At 42.6% G+C, this 21859-nt stretch overlaps 1 protein-coding gene across 1 annotated transcript in view; it reads right to left on the reverse strand.

Moving 5' to 3' along the window:
* The window catches only part of ATP6V1C1 (ATPase H+ transporting V1 subunit C1), a 62322-nt gene that overhangs the window by 20981 nt on the left and 19482 nt on the right, over positions 1-21859 (reverse strand). The window contains exons 2-7 of the mRNA XM_075827997.1: positions 20685-20853; positions 17639-17706; positions 16659-16744; positions 14489-14583; positions 11911-12002; positions 1054-1152 (exon numbers count right to left, since the gene is read on the reverse strand). Of these exons, the coding sequence (XP_075684112.1) occupies positions 1054-1152; positions 11911-12002; positions 14489-14583; positions 16659-16744; positions 17639-17706; positions 20685-20816 (572 nt within the window). The 5' untranslated portion in view covers positions 20817-20853. The remainder of the gene's footprint in view (positions 1-1053; positions 1153-11910; positions 12003-14488; positions 14584-16658; positions 16745-17638; positions 17707-20684; positions 20854-21859) is intronic.

Raw genomic sequence — 21859 nt, forward strand, 5'->3', positions numbered from 1 at the left:
CAGCTGTCATCTGGGGGTAATCCAACAGGTGGTGCTCAATTCCCTTGCAGCGCTTCCACAGGAGAAATTAAACTGAGTCTGTCATCACATTTCGCCTATCAAAAAATACTGCTATATAGGGAAGGATAATAGTTTTTCAAACATACCTATGGTGCTCAAGTCAGCCCGTTGTGAACCGTAAAATGTGCTTTTATTCCTCTGGGCGCCATACACAAATGAGAACTAAAGTGCCCTGCAATCCAAGAGGTACCCTGAAATCCAAGAGGCGCCCTGCAATCCAAGAGGTACCCTGAAATCCAAGAGGCGCCCTGCAATCCAAGAGGTACCCTGAAATCCAAGAGGCGCCCTGCAATCCAAGAAGCGGCACAATGCAAACCCAAGCGCTTCTGCCGCTTCATTCTAGCGATCGGTCGGGGTCTCAGTGCTCGGACCCCCACCGATCAAAACTTCTGACATGTCACTATGACAGGTTAAAAGTTTTTTAAAAGTTTAGTTACACTTTAAAGGCAAAGCTCCATGAGGGAAAAAAAGATTGCGAAAGAGGACATTGATTTACCTAGAGAGAGTTTTCTTGCTTCTGACGGAGAGCTATTTGGCTACTTTTTTTTCCAAGGGAGCATTGTCCTGAAGACCCTACCAGCTGGATCGCCGCAAGATGACTCCATGCATGGTGGGAGTCCGCAGTCACCTTCAGACTTCATTTACCAACACATTTGGAAAAGACCTTCTCGATTTTCAGATCTTTGAAGTGAGTGGTGGTTGTTTTGAGCCCATGTGATCTCTAACATTGCCCTTTATATCCCAACCATTATTTTGGCAGCGCTACTGCCTACAGAACTTGGAAGAGGGACTAATGACTCGAGGTAAGCATCGAAAACAATTCACATATCCATGTAACATTTGCCACCGTTGTGCCAAATAAAGGAAACCATTGAAAGTAGATTATAGGTTAATGTTTGGATGATGGTCTTCTCCTTACACGTCTTACACCCAGTGAATACACAACAGAATGAAGCATCTTTTTGCTGCACAGATTATAAGAACACTGCTTACTTTGGAACAACAACTAGTAGAGTGATCAGGTATTCAGAGTCCAGGACAAAGTCGTCTTTCTTCACAATTTCAGCTACACTTCTGGTTATTAAGCTTCCTCTGTAGGGAAAACAAGATCACATAAAAATCAAATTGAATCTTGTTCAAAATTTCCTGAGGTTAAACACAATTACAGCACAAAACAGAAATTTATGTACAGGACGCCAAAAAGATCAAGTCAATTATATAAAATTTTATTTGTATTAAGTGTCACAGCAAATAAAAGGTTATTCTTTGTATAACGGAATGTTTTATAATTTCACAATATACTTTCTGTATCGATTCCTCACGGTTTTCAAGATCTCTGCATGCTGTCATTTAATAGGAACGTTCATTATTTACTTCCAGGGGAAAAAATAAATAATTGTCCTGGTCATGTGATGCGGGGGCACGGCTTATTACAAGACACCGGTCTGATAACTGTAATGTGACACGCTCGGCACCTGTATCAGGCAAGGCATCAAAAGTCTAGGGCTACACCTGGACCATTTATCGCGGACTACAACCCGAAATCGCAGTCCATAAAAACGCTTTGTGTAGTGCATAAGTGAAAAATGCTTTAGGCTGGAATATCCCTTTAACCCCTTAAGGACGCAGCCTAGTTTGGGCCTTAAGGCTCAGAGCCCATTTTTCAAATCTGACATATTTCACTTTATGTGGTAATAACGTCGGAATGCTTAAACCTATCCAAGCGATTCTGAGATTGTTTTCTCGTGACACTTTGGGCTTCATGTTCGTGGTAAAATTTGGTCGATATATTCAGTGTTTATTGGTGAAAAATTGCAAAATTTAGAGAAAATTTTGAAAAAATTGCATTTTTCAGAATTTAAATGCATCTGCTTGTAAAACAGACGGTTATACCACCCAAAATAGTTACTAGTTCACATTTCCCATATGTCTACTTTAGATTGGCATCGTTTTTTTAACATTCTTTTATTTTTCTTGGACGTTACAAGGCTTAGAACATAAACAGCAATTTCTCATATTTTTAAGAAAATTTCAAAAGCCTTTTTTTTAAGGTACCTCTTGAGTTCTGAAGTGGCTTTGAGGGGCCTATGTATTAGAAACCCCCATAAAACACCCCATTTTAAAAACTAGACCCCTCAAAGTATTCAAAACAGCATTTAGAAAGTTTTTTAACCCTTCAGGCATTTCACAGGAATTAAAGCAATGTGGAGGTGAAATTTGCAAATTTCATTTTTCTTGCTGAATTTCAATATTATTCCATTTTTTTCTGTAACACAGAAGATTTTACCAGAGAAACACTACTAAATATGTATTGTCCAGATTCTGCAGTTTTTAGAAATGTCCCACATGTGGCTCTAGTGCGCTCGTGGAATAAAACACAAGCCTCAGAAACAAAGGAGCACCTAGTGCATTTTGAGGCCTCTTTTTTATTAGAATATATTTTAGGCAGCATGCCAGGTTTGAAGAGGTGTTGAGGTATGAAAGCAATGGAAACCCACCAGAAGTGACCCCATTTTGGAAACTAGACCCCTCAAGGAATTCATTTATGGTTGTTGTTATCATTTTGACCACACCGTTTTTTCACAGCACCTATTTGAATTGGGCTGTGAAATTAAAAAAATGATATTTTTTCCATTAAGATGTAATTTTTGTTCAAAATTTCTTATTTTCACAAGGAATAAAACACCCCATTTTGTTGCCCAATTTGTCCTTAGTGCGGCAATACCCCATTTGTGGTGATAAACTGCCGTTTGGGCCCATGGGAGGACTCAGAAGGAAAGGAGCGCTATGTGTTTGTTGGAGTCCAGATTTTGCTGGATTGGTTTTCGGGTGCCATGTTGCATTTGCAGAGCCCCAGAGGTATCAAAGCAATGGAAACCCACCAGAAGTGACCCCATTTTGGAAACTAGACCCCTCAAGGAATTCATTTATGGTTGTTGTTATCATTTTGACCACACCGTTTTTTCACAGCACCTATTTGAATTGGGCTGTGAAATTAAAAAAATGATATTTTTTCCATTAAGATGTAATTTTTGTTCAAAATTTCTTATTTTCACAAGGGATAAAACACCCCATTTTGTTGCCCAATTTGTCCTGAGTGCGGCAATACCCCATTTGTGGTGATAAACTGATGTTTGGGCCCATGGCAGGACTCAGAAGGAAAGGACCACCATTTGGCCTACTGGAGCTTTTCTTGTGCTAAGTCATGTAGGCAGAAGCCCCTGAGGTACCAGTACAGTTAAAACCCCCGAGAAGTGACCCCATTTTAAAAACTACACCCCTTAAGACATTCATCTAGTGGTGTAGTGAGCATTTTGACCCCACAGTTATTGTGTAAAAGGTAATGCGCAGCAGATGGTGCAAAGTGAGATTTGCAATTTCCTATGCATATATGCCATTTCAGTGTCTGATATATTGTGCCCAGCATGTGCCACTGGAGACATACACCCCATAAATTGTAATGTGGGTTCTCCCGGGTACGGCAATACCCTACATGTGGCTGTTATTAGCTGACTGGGCACACGACAGGGCTCAGAAGGGAAGGACCACCATTTAGCCTACTGGAGCTTTTCTGGTGCTAAGTCATGTAGGCAGAACCCCTGAGGTACCAGTACAGTTGAAACCCCCGAGAAGTGACCCCATTTTAAAAACTACACCCCTTAAGACATTCATCTAGTGGTGTAGTGAGCATTTTGACCCCACAGTTATTGTGTAAAAGGTAATGCGCAGCAGATGGTGCAAAGTGAGATTTGCAATTTCCTATGCATATATGCCATTTCAGTGTCTGATATATTGTGCCCAGCATGTGCCACTGGAGACATACACCCCATAAATTGTAATGTGGGTTCTCCCGGGTACGGCAATACCCTACATGTGGCTGTTATTAGCTGACTGGGCACACGACAGGGCTCAGAAGGGAAGGACCACCATTTAGCCTACTGGAGCTTTTCTGGTGCTAAGTCATGTAGGCAGAACCCCTGAGGTACCAGTACAGTTGAAACCCCCGAGAAGTGACCCCATTTTAAAAACTACACCCCTTAAGACATTCATCTAGTGGTGTAGTGAGCATTTTGACCCCACAGTTATTGTGTAAAAGGTAATGCGCAGCAGATGGTGCAAAGTGAGATTTGCAATTTCCTATGCATATATGCCATTTCAGTGTCTGATATATTGTGCCCAGCATGTGCCACTGGAGACATACACCCCATAAATTGTAATGTGGGTTCTCCCGGGTACGGCAATACCCTACATGTGGCTGTTATTAGCTGCCTGGGCACACGACAGGGCTCAGAAGGGAAGGACCACCATTTAGCCTACTGGAGCTTTTCTGGTGCTAAGTCATGTAGGCAGAACCCCTGAGGTACCAGTACAGTTGAAACCCCCGAGAAGTGAACCCATTTTAAAAACTACACCCCTTAAGACATTCATCTAGAGTGTAGTGAGCATTTTGACCCAACAGTTATTGTGTAAAAGGTAATGCGCAGTAGATGGTGCAAAGTGAGATTTGCAATTTCCTATACATATATGCCATTTCAGTGTCCGATATATTGTGCCCAGCATGTGCCACCGGAGACATACACCCCATAAATTGTAATGTGGGTTCTCCCGGGTACGGCAATACCCTACATGTGGCTGTTATTTGCTGCTTGGGCACATGGCAGGGCTCAAAAGGGAAAGATGAGGGGGATAAGCTGTGCGGAGTGCATCAGGGTAAATTAAAAATCAAGGGATGTATGGTAAATTTTAAAACAATCTTTCATACAGAGCCCTGGTTTTTCGGGACACGTGTCGCATTGGTATGTTGTGTCCTTCCTTATCCCCCTCTTATAGCACACTTTGCACCTCTTTTGACTTTTTCCCTTCTTGCCAGTTTGGGGAACTTCTCCTGGAAAGTGTTGCCCTGGTACGATGCGTGTGGCCTCGCTTCCAGAAGTACTGGGTGCCCCTCCTTCCTGGTCGCCAAAAATTAGGTTCTTTATAACCACCTCTTGAAATTCCAGGAAAGTTCCCCTCTGGCCTGCACATCGACGTAGCACGTACGCATTGTACAATGCCATCTGTATGATGTGCACGGCCAGCTTCTTATACCACACCCTCGATTTCCGCGTAGCGCTGTAGGGCTTCAGGACTTGATCTGACAAGTCCACCCCTCCCATGTACCTATTGTAGTCCAGGATGCAATCTGGTTTGGGGGTCTCTGTACTGGTACCTCGTACAGGTACATGGGTACTGGTGTGGCCATGTATTGTTGTCAATACAAGGACATCTCTCTTGTCCTTGTACTTGACACACAATATGTTGCTACTAGAATGTGCCCTGCTCTCACCCCTTCTGAGTGTTTGCCCAAGCAGTGTTTTAGGGAGGCCTCTAAGATTTTTTCTAGCAGTGCCGCATGCCGCAGTCCTTCTGGAAGCGAGGCACTTGAAGAGCGGGACGCTGGTATAAAAATTATCCAGGTAGAGGTGGTAACCCTGGTCCAGCAGTGGGTGCACCAAATCCCACACAATTTTTGCGTTAATTCCCAGTAAGGGGGGGCATTCTGGGGGCTGAATACTGCTGTCCTTCCCTTCATATATCCTGAATTTATATGTATACCCTGATGCACTCTCGCACAGCTTATACAACTTCACGCCATACCTTGCCCTCTTACTTGGCAGGTATTGGCGGAATTGAAGCCTCCCTTTAAAATGTACCAGGGACTCATCAATGGAAATACACTTCTCGGGGGTGTATGCTTGGGCAAACCGGGCACTGAAATGGTCTAATAGGGGTCTCAGTTTATATAAACGGTCAAAACTGGGGTCATCTCGGGGTGGGCACTGCTCATTATCGGCATAATGTAGGAAGCGAAGTATTGCCTCATAACGCATCCTGGACATGGCCATACGGTACATCGGGGTGTGGTATAGGATGTCCGTGCTCCAGTAGGTCCTAATGGATGGCTTTTTTAGAAGCCCCATGTTCAAGAGCAGTCCCCAGAACTTGCCCAACTCTGCTGCGTTTACAGGAGTCCACCTCTGGGATTGGGCATAAAATGAGTTGGGGTTCTTGGTGATATACTGTTGGGCATATAAATTAGTCTGGGTGACCATTAGCTCTATAAAGTTATCAGTGAAGAAGAACTTGAAAAAGTCCATCTCACTGAACCCTGCCGTGTTAAATTTGATGCCTGGGCTGCCCGTGTACTCAGGGATTTGGGGTTCATAATGGTCTGGTGTGGGCGTCCAAATGGGGTCACTTCGCTCAGGGGTATCACTTGTTGTGGGGTCACTTCTCTCAGGGATTTCTACTATGGTGGTGGTCCTGGGGCGTCTCCTAGGGGGTCCCTCCTCTTCATCGCTGGATGAGGAGGTAGACAAATAAAATAGTGTATCGCCATCCGACGAGTCTGTGTCGGAGGCCAGAAATGCATACGCCTCTTCAGCAGTAAATGTCCGTTGGGACATGCTTGTTGTGCGAAGACAAAATTTATATACTGCAAAAAAATAAATCCCTAACTGGGAGCAATAGGATAGCACAACTAGCACAAATGTGTGTTTTGTTTTTAGAGAGCAAGTGGACTTCCCTGACACTAAAGCTAACTAGGGCGAGGGTTCCTAACACTAAACCTAACTAAATTTTATGTGGACTTCCCTAACGCTAAACCTAACTACGGCGACGATTCCCTGACACTAAACCTATCTAGATTATTTCAAGCTTCCCTGACACTAAACCTAACTACGGTGACGGGTGCCTGACACTAAACCTATCTAATTATTCCGAGCTTCCCTGACGCTAAACCTAACTACGGTGATGGATCCCTAACGCTAAGCCTATCTACGGTGACCGATTCCTGACGCTAAATTCCCTGACACTATACCTAACTACGCTTTTTGACGGTTCCCTGACACTAACTAACCCTAATACTAAACTAACCAGTTAAATTTTCAAAATTGGCTAAACTAACTATTTTTTTTTGTTTCTTTTTTTTCTTTTTATATTTTTTTTTTTGTTTTATGTTTTATATAGAAAAAAATGAAAAAAAAATCCCCAGGGACCAAGAAATGTGGTCCTGAAGACTGAAAAGTGGTCAGTGATAGGAGATCACTGACCAAAAAACGTGGGTAGAACTCAAAGAGGAAGGGAACAGGAGTGGGTAGTGGATGGGGTGGTGGGAAGCAAAAAAAACGTTGTTTTAGAAACTTTTTTTCACTTTTTTTCACTTCTTTTCTCTCTGACTCTCTGCTCACAACCGATCTCAAAGCCTCGCTAACTCCAACAGGGCGTTCAGGGCGGTTGCAGCAGGATGTGAGGTCAGAGAGAGGAAGTGACGAGAATGATCGCTGCTATTGGCTAGTTACTCACTGACTAGCCAATAGCGGCGATCGGCGAGGCGGGACCATAGTAAATGGTCCCGGCCCATTATGCTGTGATAGCATGCTGTCAGAAACAGCAGCTATCACAGCTCAGGAACGCCGGGCTCGAGCACTGCTGTGCTGAATGAGACCGATCGCTGCTATTGGCTAGTTACTCACTGACTAGCCAATAGCGGCGATCGGCGAGGCGGGACCATAGTAAATGGTCCCGTCCCATTATGCCGTGATAGCCTGCTGTCAGAAACAGCAGCTATCACAGCGCATGAACGCGCCGGGCGCGCGCACCGCTGTTCTAACTGCAAGACGTACTATTACGGCATGGAGCGCGAACGATAGAGCTGCCATGACGTAATAGTACGTCAAGGAGCGGGAAGGGGCTAATACTAAACTAACCAGTTAAATTTTCAAAATTGGCTAAACTAACTATTTTTTTTTGTTTCTTTTTTTTCTTTTTATATTTTTTTTTTTGTTTTATGTTTTATATAGAAAAAAATTAAAAAAAAATCCCCAGGGACCAAGAAATGTGGTCCTGAAGACTGAAAAGTGGTCAGTGATAGGAGATCACTGACCAAAAAACGTGGGTAGAACTCAAAGAGGAAGGGAACAGGAGTGGGTAGTGGATGGGGTGGTGGGAAGCAAAAAAAACGTTGTTTTAGAAACTTTTTTTCACTTTTTTTCACTTCTTTTCTCTCTGACTCTCTGCTCACAACCGATCTCAACGCCTCGCTAACTCCAACAGGGCGTTCAGGGCGGTTGCAGCAGGATGTGAGGTCAGAGAGAGGAAGTGACGAGAATGATCGCTGCTATTGGCTAGTTACTCACTGACTAGCCAATAGCGGCGATCGGCGAGGCGGGACCATAGTAAATGGTCCCGGCCCATTATGCTGTGATAGCATGCTGTCAGAAACAGCAGCTATCACAGCTCAGGAACGCCGGGCTCGAGCACTGCTGTGCTGAATGAGACCGATCGCTGCTATTGGCTAGTTACTCACTGACTAGCCAATAGCGGCGATCGGCGAGGCGGGACCATAGTAAATGGTCCCGTCCCATTATGCCGTGATAGCCTGCTGTCAGAAACAGCAGCTATCACAGCGCATGAACGCGCCGGGCGCGCGCACCGCTGTTCTAACTGCAAGACGTACTATTACGGCATGGAGCGCGAACGATAGAGCTGCCATGACGTAATAGTACGTCAAGGAGCGGGAAGGGGTTAAGGGGCTAAGAGAGTGGGCACAATATGTTAAACCTGGGCCCACAGCTGCTTTACACCAAACGGTGCCATTGAACCAGTCACATGATCCTTTTCGGCCATTCAGCTGAGGGGTACACACTGTTTAACATCCATATACCCCTCTAATGGTCAACATGATTTCAGGGGGATTATCAATGGCTGCGATGGCACTCTATATAGATTACGGTTATTAGGGGATCAAGCACTATCTCATTAAAGAGACTCTGTCACCACATTATAAGTGCCCTATCTCCTATATAAGGAGATGGGCGCTGTAATGTAGGTGACAGTAATGCTTTTTATTTAAAAAAACTATCTTTTTTCACAACGTTAGGAGCGATTTTGGTTTATGCTAATGAGCTTTCTTAATGCCCAAGTGGGCGTATTTTTACTTTCGACCAAGTGGGCGTTGTACAGAGGAGTGCATGACGCTGACCAATCGGCATCATGCACTCCTCTCCATTCATTTACACTGCACTAGCGATATAGATATAACGCTATGTGCAGCCTCATACACAAGCCCTAACATTACTACAGTGTCCTGATAATGAATACACATGACCATCCAGCCTGGACGTCATGTGTACTCAGAATCCTGACACTTCTGACTCTTTTCTGTGAGATTCCAGCAAGTGAAACCAAATCTCGCGAGATCACGGAGCTAAACGAGATTTGGTTTCACTTGCCGGAATCTCACAAAAAAAGATTCAGAAGTGTCAGGATTCTGAGTACACATGACGTCCAGGCTGGATGGTCATGTGTATTCATTATCAGGACACTGTAGTAATGTTAGGGCTTGTGTATGTAGCTGCACATAGTGATATATCTATATCGCTAGTGCAGTGTAAATGAATGGAGAGGAGTGCATGATGCCGATTGGTCAGCGTCATGCACTCCTCTGTACAACGCCCACTTGGTCGAAAGTAAAAGTACGCCCACTTGGGCATTAAGAAAGCTCATTAGAATAAACCAAAATCGCTCCTAACGTTGTGAAAATAGATCGTTTTTTAAAAATAAAAAGCATTACTGTCACCTATATTACAGCGCCGATCTCCTTATATAGGAGACAGGGCACTTATAATGTGGTGACAGAGTCTCTTTAAGATGTCATACTTGGGATTTTACATAGCTTTATTATTGGAGCAATTAAAAGGAGAAGTTAAGGATTCGTCTGAATTAACCGGCGACCAAGTGACTCACTTCCTAAAACATCCAATTTTCCAATGGATCTAGAAACTCACATGATAGGTGGATAGCTGGAACTCAACCTGTATTCATCATGTAGAAAACCACAGATGGCTGTATGGGGCTGTATGTAAACAATTGAGTGACAGGAACCGGCTTCCTATTCATCAGCCTCATAGAAGCACAATGACCACAACCGGCCCATATCGAATGTATGGAATCTTATGGGGACGGGGGGAAAAATTTGTATTAGGGTCTAAGGATATGCCTCCGAAAGGTACCAATTCTTTCAGAGATGCAGCCACTAGGGAGTCTTTAGGGCAATTCTCACCTCCAGTCCTAAAGGTGGCCAAACACATTAGGCCAAAGTTGATGAAAATGGATTATTTCAACCATAAACAATCGTGGGGTATAATTTAACAGCGAACAATCATTTAAAGAAGCAGACCGGGTTATATTTTTTTTGGGCCACTTACACTCACTAGCTTACCAGTGATATGAAAGACATGCTGAACAGACATCAGCACTACTGTGCCACCCTCTGCCCCATCGCTGATTCCCCAGTTCATCCGCCATTTTGGATGTGTCCCTTTGCCTTCTTCACAGCAGGGGATTCAGCCCCATGTGCGTGCCTACGCTGTAGCACGTTGGGGCTTCTTTCCTACAACTCCCAGGCTGCACCAGGGCTGTGATGCAGAGAGGAGCAGGGAGGGGGTGTGGCCGTGTGGAGCCAGCTCTGTGAGAGCTCTGTGCTGTTCCGCAAGGAGAATCAGTACCATTTGTGAGGCATTACTCATGGCATCTCATACAGCCAATGAGAACCCTACTCATGAGGAGCAATAACTCCTAACAGTGTTTCAACTCTCTTTAACCCCTTAAGGACCGAACCAGTTTTAATTTTTTTGTTTATCACTTCTCACGTTCCAAGAGCCATAACTTCTTATTTTTCGGTCAATGGAGTGGTGTGAGGGCTTATTGTTTGCGGGAGGAGTTGTAGTTTTTAATGGCAACATTTAAAGTATATAATGTACTGGGAAACTGGGAAAAAATTATTTGCAAACTAAAATTGGAAAAAAAGCACGATTCCTACATTGTTTTTCGGTAAAAACAACAACTTAACTTTATTCTGTGGCTCAATACGATTAGGGTGATACCAAATTTATATGTTTTTTTTATATTTTATCACTTTAGAAAAAATTTATTTAGTAAAAAAAAAAATTGTTTTGTGTCACCACATTCTGGGAGCCATAATGTTTTTATTTTCCGTGGATTGAGCGGTGTTTGGGCTTATTTTTGGTGGGACGAGCTGTAGTTTTTATTGGTACCATTTTTTTTTGTACATACAACTTTTTGATCACTTTTTAATAAAAAACATTTTGCGAGCTAAGGTGCCAAAAAAACAGCAATTTTGGCGGTTTACATTTTTGTTCACCGTGCCAGTTAAATAATGGTATATTGTAATAATTCCGACTTTTACGGACGCAGCGACACCAATTTTGTTTATTTTTTTTAATTTTTGACATTACTTTAGAGGAAAAAAGGGAAAAGGAGGAGTTTTTGAACTTTTAATATTTTTTTTTCACTACTAATAACTTTAATCAATTTTTTTTACATATTTTAAAGTATTGCAGTATATTGTCATTTTCACAGGCTTCTGTTAAGCCGTGCCATAGACATGGCTTAACATAGGCAGACAAAAGGCAGATCTGGGGGCCTTCATTAGGCCCCTGGGCTGCCTTGACAACCACCGGCACCCCCCGATAAGTTGTCTCCCTCTTTTCAACGCTTTAGATGCTGCGGTCGTGATTGACCGCAGCATTTGTGGGGTTAAACGGACAAGGACTGTTCCCGACCGTTAGCCACGGGTGTCAAGGGTCAGCTGTAGAACACAGCTGACACACGCAGCGTGCTCAGCCCTTGAGCGCACTCCATACTTCCCTATGACCCTGATCACGTACCTGTACCTGATAATGCATTAAAGGGGTTAAAGAGTCAGATATTGGCTTACAGGATATCCACCTATAGGTGGCACTAGAGAGACAATTGTCTAAGGGCATACAGTGGAATGTGGAATCTTACGCATTTTTTCTTTCAAGATTTTGAAGATTCCCTTTCAGGTTGTTGTAGGCGGAAGCTCTTGCTTTCAGATCATTGTCAATCTGTGTAACACCCTGCAAATATACAAGGAAGAAGGTAAGACGCTTAGAACCGACTAAGATAACACGGTTGAATGCTTGGTGTAGGAAATTTTTCCTAAAGGGAAAACTCCAAGTACACACAACTAATCTCAGTCTATAATTACATACTAATGTTTTTCAATTTACCATAATAGTAGAATATAAATTGCTGCAATTCAAAAATAACAACATGATAAGTCGTATTCCACAATTTATTATATAATTATTGGTGACATTTAGTAAGTCTTACGTAAAGTAGAACATCTCTTGTTCAATTCTTTAAACTGTTCTATAACTTTATTGTCTTTTTAATATGACACTAAGCCATACACCCCAGATAGCTGAACAATTACTGGCCAACAGCTATTAGGACCTATTCTGCCAATAACATGCATGTTATGTCTATGGGGTGAGGAGTGATGAGCCGCTCCGGACAACAGCTACGTCACTATCTCGACATAAGAACATCAACTGAAAAATATACATTCCAGCTCATCCTCTATATGGTGCGCTCAAATTACTGGTAGTGGTTGATGCTCTGCTTGGGAACTCCAGCGATAGGAAACCCGAGGCCACTGACCATATATGGACAATGACGTCGGGAGCAGGTCTGGTGTCCTCGGGCAGTGTACTGCTGCCGACATCACTGTCCATATATGGTCAGTGACCGTAACATCTGCAGAAGTGCTGGAGTCCCCAGGCATGGCATCAGCTGATGTTCTGCTCAGGAACTCCAGCGATAGGAAACCCCTGAATTGACCAAACATGGACGTCAGGAGCAGTGCTGGAGAACCCTAGCTAAGCGCTAGCTGATGCTCTGCTCGGGACTCAAGCAATAGACAATGTGACAGCCCCATGTGGTCATGTTCACAAACAGCACATGAAGCAAGAGCTCAGTCACGTGGGGCCATGTCGGAACGTCATCATTATTAGGAAAGCTCCAGCACTTCCGGGAACAATTCATGAGGTTTGAACTGCACCATTTAGTATAGAATTTTAAATTAAAGAATATTAGTAAGTTACTTCGTATATTATTGCAATGCAATTTTTGGTCCCCAGATAACCCCTTTAAGCCTGTGGCATTATAAATGTACAAGATGTGTAAAATGGACATGTGTCCAGCTGCCAGAAGAAATAACAGAGGAACGGCACAGTGAAACTCATCAAGAAAAGATGCTCCAGAATTGGTATTTTTTGGGAATGCAAGTATTTACTAAAACAGACATGTCCGGAGAAGTGACAGATCCTTTTTAGACATTTCACTGCCAGGGACGTGTGAAATGACATCATGACTTTAAATACTTGCCGTGGCTAAAATATAGGGAGTAGAGCATTAGTGGCATTAATAAACTCTGCACATCTTGAACTTTTATTTTAAGGTGGTGGTGTGCATCTCAGTCTATGCTATGGTCAGAATTTAACCCCCAAGCATGAATTTTTATGCTTTTTTTATAAAACCTTACGCTTTGCTGCAAAATTGCATGAAGGCGCCCATGATTGTGAAGTGCTGGGAGGAATTGTCACAACGTGGCAAGTGCCTACCTTCAAAAAATATATGATATGGGGGTATATGATTTTTCTTATTCAAATGTGTGAAAATTGTCCCAGCAGCGAAAGGTTTAATGACAGATTGACCACTCTACTGTATTTTTTGACCAAAGGAACTGTATCTCACTGTATCTGAGGAGACCCAGCACATGTAAAAAGCTCAAATCATTGGCTGATTGTATAGTTTTAAATGCCGAAAATATTATCGTGGTCGGCAGGACATCTCCCTGTGTAACGTGCTGCCGACATGAAATGTCTGGGGACGAGCAATCATAGTAACGAGCGTCCGCCTTCATACATAGCTCATTGTGAAAGGAGCAAACGAGCGCCAATCGACGAGCTGTCCCGTTGATCGGCGCTCGTTTACACGGCCCAGGAGGGCGGCCGTGTAAGAGTCTACAATACTGCGTATACATAGATACTGTTATCCCAAGTTCACAGCTGCCTTGTAGGCGAGACATAACTAAACTACCAATGGTCATCCAGCCATGCCAACAAATAGCTTTTATTTTTTACCCTTAGTTCTTGATATATTCTCAGGAGACTGTTTTTACAACATCTAAACCCCTTACCTAAATTCTAATTTAGACCAACCTTTAGCTTGCGTGGTCTGTAAACTTTGTTTCTGCATGCTTGAGAACGTCAGTCCGTAAATTTCCTAAGTCACGCACATTTACATATGGTTTATATATAGTTAGTTTAGCTGTCTCTGCATCATGTGAATATCCCATACAATACTATGTATTGTCTGACAGAAACAGTGCAGCCCTTGACCTTCCGTCAACTGATTATTCTTAGCAACTTTAACATACATAAGAGTAAAATAGGCACAAACTAACACGTATCCCTTTTCCATGACACTATTTTTCCTCACCCTGAGCAAGAGTTTCCATTAAGCCGGAAAATGACATTATTTATACAAAAAAACTTACTTTAGTAATTATTTCTGAAATGTTCTTCAAAGACTGTTTAATCGGGTACTTTGCCATATCCCACTGGAACCTTGTGATGTATGTGACCAAGTCCACTGAAAGAAAAAAAAAGAGAGCAGAGAGAAGTGAGGGGACGCACATAAGTCATCAAGAGGTTCTTAGTCGTCTCCTTAAAGGGGTTGTCCAGGCACGGGGCGGTTTTTCATACAGATGACCTATCCACAGGACAGGTCATCAGTATATGATCGGTGGGGGTCCAACACCCGGCCCCCGCACCAGTCAGTCGTTCCGTCAGCCTTTGGGCACCGGAAGTTATGCAGTGGTCGGAGCCGGAAGCAGATGGCTCCAGTCACTGTATAGCGGCCGTGCTGGGCTACTGCAGCTCTGCTCCTATTCACTTAAATAGGAGCAGAGCTGCAGTACAGCCAGTATACAGTGGTCGGAGCCATGTGCTTTTGCCACTAACCACTGCATAACTTCCGGTGCCCAAAGGATGACGGAACAACTGATCGGTGCAGGGTCCGGGTGTTGGACCCCACTGATCATATACTGATGACCTGTCCTTTGGATAGGTCATCTGTATGACAAACCGCCCATGTGCCTGGACAACCCCTATAAGAATGAACTGCACAGAGCGAGTCTCCATCACTATGGACAGACTAACTCATTTGGAATTTGTTATATTAAAAGTGGTATTTACAGGGTAATCACAGTACTTTCATTTTCTTCCAATGCCGGCTAGAATAACCTATCATTTAAAACATTACAGGACAACTACTTGGAAAGATAATTACAGTTTGAGTTGAAAATGAACAGAAAATTAAAATTAAATTACAAAAATAGCTCAAACCCTGAAACAACAGGGCTTGTTATCAGTATAGGTACGTTTCACCCAGTCATCCCAGAATTAAAACGATTATATGAAACAAGAAAGAAGTCAGTAATTGTTTCTGTTCAGTGGAACGCCATATATTATTGAATATGATAAATTAGTTACTGTAATTCTTACTGGGATGTCATTCTTACTTTATGACGCATAGAACCTGTCACCAGGACAATTACGGCAAATAGGTTTCCAAAACGACAACTACTGGGATGGAAAATATAGTCTGTGCCTCGAAATCCTAAAAACACAGATATAAGGCGTCCTCAGCAAGAGGGTTCATAAAATGAACAGAGCCACCATGTAAGCATATTAGAATATAAATATAAAGGGAACCATTTCCTAACCCCCAAGTGGGCACTTTAGCATTTTTACTAGCGGGATTGTGCCCAGAAGTAAAGCTTTGAAATGACATCTTTCAATTACACTCATTTAAAAGGGACCTCAACTTGTGATATGTGCCCTTTAAAAGGGTCAAGGTCATTCTAAATACATCTATCATGTCACAGTGTTGACAACCCCCATAAATCCTAGAACGAGATGGCAGCTTTTTCTGTCTCTCCTCGGAAAGCAGTGTAATAGAAAGTCTACAGTCCGTACACGGCTAACCCTGCATCTACTAGGAGAGACAGAAAAAGGAGGTCGGAGATGAAGCAATCGTTGGGGGTCTCACTAGGACGTCAGAAGCTTTTAAAACAACAGTGACCCTTTAGGGAGGTCATATGGAGACGCGGACATTGTCCACACCATCTTTGTGGATTGTAAAAACATAACTCTCTTTTGACTTGCCAAAATTCCCTAGACATGGCTGTGGGCACTGCCAGACTTCCATAAACCTTGTATGGTTCTTTAATAAAAAATTATTCAATCTCATAAACCTTGTATGGAAATGTGTATTTTCTGAGCTGAGCATGATGTATACAGAGGTGTAATGCATACAGAGGCATGAAAGTGAATGGATGCTAAAAGCAGTCATAAAAAGAACCCATCTCCCACAATCATAACCCGAACATTATGGAGTATATAGGAATGTGCTCAGAGGTTTAAAAGGGTTTTCCCATCTCATAAAGTGGGACATATAACGAAGATATGCCATCGTTTTCCAATCAGTGGGGGCTCACCTATGGGTAGCCCCACCGATCCTAAGAATTAAGGGGCTGCAGCACTAAACCAGAGCCCCTTCATTGTCAGGATCTGTCGGGGTCCCAGAGGTTAAACCTAGCAAAATGCCATCACTTTATGAGATGGGAATAACTTTTAAACACTTTGTATAAGAGGGTGTTATACCTCCACTGGCCAATAGGTTCTCCTGGACCTTGTCTCTGCTGTCCTCCAGGACGTCGGCCATGTACTGCGCAACCTTCTTTACCGTTCTGTGAAATAGAAGTTATTCATAAATTGCTAGGAGGAATAACAAAGGAACCGAAAGTTCTAAGAAAAGACGTTCCAGTATTGTGATATTATGGGGCGTACAAGTATTTACTAAAACAAAAATGTCAGAACTACAGGTACTCCTTAATAACGAACAATAAAACAGGAATCCTTGTTCACAAATTTCTAGGCATTTTAGATCGCACTTAACGGAAACCCCCGGTGATCAATAGAGAAAGTTGAGGGTGCATTGCAAAGGTATGGAATTAGTGGCGAAGATCCGCCACAAATCACAAAACTATTAACATGTATAGTATTGTATAGCGGACAATCCATGACATATATGCCTTGTCTGAATGCACCCTAATAGAGGGATATCCTGGGTGGGGAACCCTAAATGTAATCAATCACACATCTTTTAACAGTATTAGAATTTTATTTTTTAGCAAAGGTGTTGTCAGAGAAAGACAAACTTCAATGTGTGAACATAAAAGAACACTAAACCTGAAAATGGCGGAAAACTTAAGAAAGCATTATCTGTTTATTAATGTGCAAGACTTTCTACAAGGAAACAGTCTTAAATAAATCTGACAGTGAAACAATTTCCCACTGTTCCCCTTCTGATTCATCTGCAGAATTTCTAAAGGTCGGACTTAGCTAAAGGGGTGGTCTAGTTAACATTGCAGACAGAGCAGTAGAGGAAGGTTTCTGCTGCAGCAAGCTGCCTCCCAGTCGGAGACAAAGCGGTCTAGACCCCTCTACCCTTTCACAAACGTATTATTTTATATTAATGAACAGGGTATATATATATATACACACACACACATGTATATATACTCAAATATAATTAATGTACATGTAAGAGTTCAGGATATAATATATGACATGACAATTACCCTTCTACAAATGCATCCAATTTAGCCAGCTCATCAGACAACCCGACCAGTACATCAAGAGTGCCAACCTAAATAAAAGCAAAACCAGAAACATGTTTTATATTACTTCATAAATTGCCTTTAATTCAAACTCCATGAATTCTAAATACACATTTATTACATACCACGATGTCTAAATGGAGAACATATTTTTTTTTATTAGTAATAAGTAATTATTCTCTCTGTTGAAAGCTAGCATGAAACAGATGCCAACATTGATTAAAAGAGCTGAAAGATTTTAGGTGAGGTCAATGTGACCATAGACGGAGGCTGGGAGAGAAGATACTTTACTGCTGCAGCGCTCAACTAATTAACCACAAAACAGAAGAGGAGCAAAGTCACCTGACTGCAAAATGTCAAGTAGATGTTATAAAGTTAAAATGTTATCTAATACTACTGAAAAAAACTGGATAGAAGAACTTACAACATTTTCAAAGTGATTGTCTGGCATTGGTCGTTCATGTATGGGGTCCCCCACTCAGAGACCACCTTCCCTCCATTGGTTAAAGTTGAGAGCCACATAAACCTCTCAGTAAAAATGGATGAGTACAACGAGAAACCATTTATTTCAATAGAAACTCTGTAACGCTTGTCCTATGGTTCCACGGAGAACAGCAGATCACAATGCCCACCCAGCAACGATCCTCCGATCATCCAAAGTATGAGGTCTCAAGAGAACCTGAAATCTGATCCTGGATTTCCAAACAAAACAACCCCTTTATAACAAGGTGGGACTAGAGGAGGAACATAAAAATAAATTTGGAAAAATTATCCTTTAAAGCGGTATTCCTATTTATGGCATATCCATGGAATATGCCATAAATGTCTGATAGTTGCAGGTCCCATCTCCATTGATACTCCGCCTGGATGTGTTGGTTGGCGGATGTTGGTGGATGTGTCAGCAGGCGGGACGGGGATCAGGTGGGTTTCGTTCTGAAGATATGCCATAAATGTCTTAGATGCGCATAACCCTTCAAAGACGTTTTCCAGTTCTGATTTAAGTTGAATTACTGCATAATGAAAAGTTTTACAACTTTGTGGGTAGCATGGTGGCTCTGTGGTCTTGAGATCCAATCCAACCTACGGAAACATCTGAATGGAGTTTGTATGTTCTCCTCCTGTTTACATGGATATTCTCCAGGATCTGCCAATTCCTTCAACATTCCAAAAACAGCGATAGGATAATTGTCTTTCTATGAAATGGCCCTGGTTTCAAGTTGTGCGAGATATACTGACATTATTAGGAAATGATGACAGTCTACTGGTCACCATAGATCTAAGACGGTCACCGAACGCCACCAAAATTGGTGGTATCTCCAAACAAATATCTAAGGACCCATGCACACGACCGTATTTTTGTCCACCCGTAAATACGGGTCCTTGGTCACACGTATTCGACCCGTATAGCACCAGTATTTACGGACCCGTGCCCGTAAATATGGGTCCGGTGTCACCCGTATAGCACCAGTATTTATGGGAACGTTTTTGGCTGCAAAATTACACAGGATAGAGAGAAGGGACAGACCTTTCCGTAATAAAAGTAAAAGAAATCCATACTTATCCGGCCGTTGTCTTGGTGACGCGTCCCTCTCTTGACATCCAGTCCGACCTCCCTGGATGATGCGGCAGTCCATGTGACCGCTGCAGCCAGTGATTGGCCTGTGATTGGCTGCAGCGGTCACATGGGCTGTAACGTCATCCCAGGAGGCCGGACTGGACGAAGAAGCAGGGAGTTCTGGGTAAGTATGAACGTCTTTTTTTTTTTTTTTACAGCTTTTTCTATATTGTGATCGGTAGAACTGTCCAGGGTGCTGAAACAGTTACTGCCGATCAGTTAACTCTTTCAGCACCCTGGACAGTGACTATTTACTGACGTCGCCTAGAAACGGTCCCGTAATTACGGGTGCACACACGTAGTCACCCGTAATTACGGGAGCCCCATAGACTTCTATGGGCTGCCCGTGCCGTAATTACGGCCTGAAATAGGACATGTTCTATATATTTCAACGGCACGGGCACCTTCCCGTAAGCATACGGGGAGGTACCCGTGGCCAATAGAAGTCTATGGGCCCGTAATTACGGGAGTTTTTACGGTCGTGTGCATGAGGCCTAATTCTGGGACCAGCTACGTTGGGGATTCAACAACGTCTCTGGCTATACAGAGCTGGTGGAGCGTATTGATATGCAGCAGCATTAAACCACAATCCCTCAAAAGTAGAAGATGGCGGCTTGTCTTCAAGTGTAGATTAGGAAGTTTACACGTATTTTTTTTTAGGTAACAGAAATGCAAAAACATGACCACAGAGAAGAAAGCCTTGTCGAATGAAAGGAGCATACAGTTAATATTTCTTTCTCATTAAAGGGAACCTGTCACCAGCATTTCACCTATTAAACCAGCAATACCTGGTGGTAGTAGGTGAAAAATCATGTAACCTATAATTATCTTACAAGTAGTCTCTGTACCTTTAGTATTCAGTTTTTTTGTGTTCTTGTGCCGTATATGCTAATGAGCATAAGAGTCATATCTTCATTCCTCAAGCATTTGAGTTAACCCCACCTTCTTACTTTTGATTGACAGCTCCTCGTCTCCCCCCCCCAGCATACACGAAATCCTGCGCTTGCGTATCAATGTCCTGTTCTGGTGCGTGCGCCCAACGGGACACTATAGTGGTAACTAGTTTTGAGGCCCGGACGAAGCAGGGAAGGGTATCAGGCCATAAATTACAGGTGCTTGCGCACCATCTCAGATGAGATTTTGTCATTCAGGACAGGCCTGTTTTTGGCGGTGGGCGGGCATGAGATGAAGAATGAACGAGACTGACTGATTATTACCATGAAAGGCGCTAAATGTTTGGAGACCATGATTTATGGTCGGAGGAGTTTAGGAGAGGGGATGACGGCAATTAACTTTTGACAGCAGCGGCCAGCGAGGAGTGAGTAGAGTTCAATAGGTGAAATGCTGGTGACAGGTTCCCTTTAAGATCTGAATATTACACAAAGCACGTACCTTTAAGTCCGGTATGTTAAACTTGTGGTTGGCAGACAAGTTGTTATTCTTGGTAGTGGCGGCCATGAGTTTTTCCCAGGTTTGTTGGCATGTTTTCTCTCCAGGAGCAGAGATCAACCAGAACTCGGTCATGATTGTGGCTTAAGTGTTGGTCGTAGGCAGAATTTCACTATAAGAAGACATAAAAAAATTAAGTAACTAAGACGTTAGTCCATAACAATGGCCGAGACTTAAAATCAGGACTACACAGATCCGATACAGTTTTGATAATGCTCAAAAACCTGCACCTCTGTTGATGCTTATTTCTAGAAAAAAACAATAGGATACGGTATGTAGCATGGTAGCACAACAGTAAAAATCTAACATATCCGATCTATTGAGAGACTATGTGGCAGACAGTATAGGCATAAGGCTGTTGGGTCAGTAAACTAGACTTTAATGAATATGGGTGGCTTCAATGAGGACATAAATGGACAAATCAAAGTGCCAAAATCCAGAAAAACATGGCAAGGAAGAGAAATTTTAAATCGGTATGGCCTCATTCACACGCCAGTATTGTGGTCATTATTTTGCATCAGTATTTGGAAAACAAAACGAGGAGTCTGTCCATACCATAGAAGGGGTAACAAATCTTTCCATTACACTTTTTTCTGTTGATGTTCCACTCATGATTTTGGCTTCCAAATACGGATGCAAAATACTGACCAAAATACTGTGGTCTGAATGATGCCTAGGGTCCATGAATTTAAAAAAAAAAAGTCAACTTAGGGGTCAAACTGCCCAAAAAGGAACATTTTGGTAAAAAATGGCAAGTCATGTACTGTACAATATATAACACTTGACACGAATAGTAAATCCATCTCCATTCTGAAGGATTGTTTTGAGACTTAGGCTTCTATTCGTTGCTCCATAATATGACTTTCTTGCCGTCTAATACTAAGAATAAAACAAAAAGATCGTCTTGACACAGAAGATTTCCTCTCACCAATTATTTTTTACCTCCATTCTTTATGTCTTCATTATATTTGTCAAGTAGTCACATCACACTCAACGGTCACTTGAGTATCTTGAGCTGTGCTCCTCTTTCCTTAACACCAATTCACATCTAAGGGAGTTACGGAAACAGCATTGAACAGCGAGCTAAGCTGTTTCCGTAATTCACGCCACCTGCCAAC

This window comes from Rhinoderma darwinii, chromosome 5, assembly GCF_050947455.1.
Source record: "Rhinoderma darwinii isolate aRhiDar2 chromosome 5, aRhiDar2.hap1, whole genome shotgun sequence".
Classification (NCBI taxonomy): domain Eukaryota; kingdom Metazoa; phylum Chordata; class Amphibia; order Anura; family Rhinodermatidae; genus Rhinoderma; species Rhinoderma darwinii.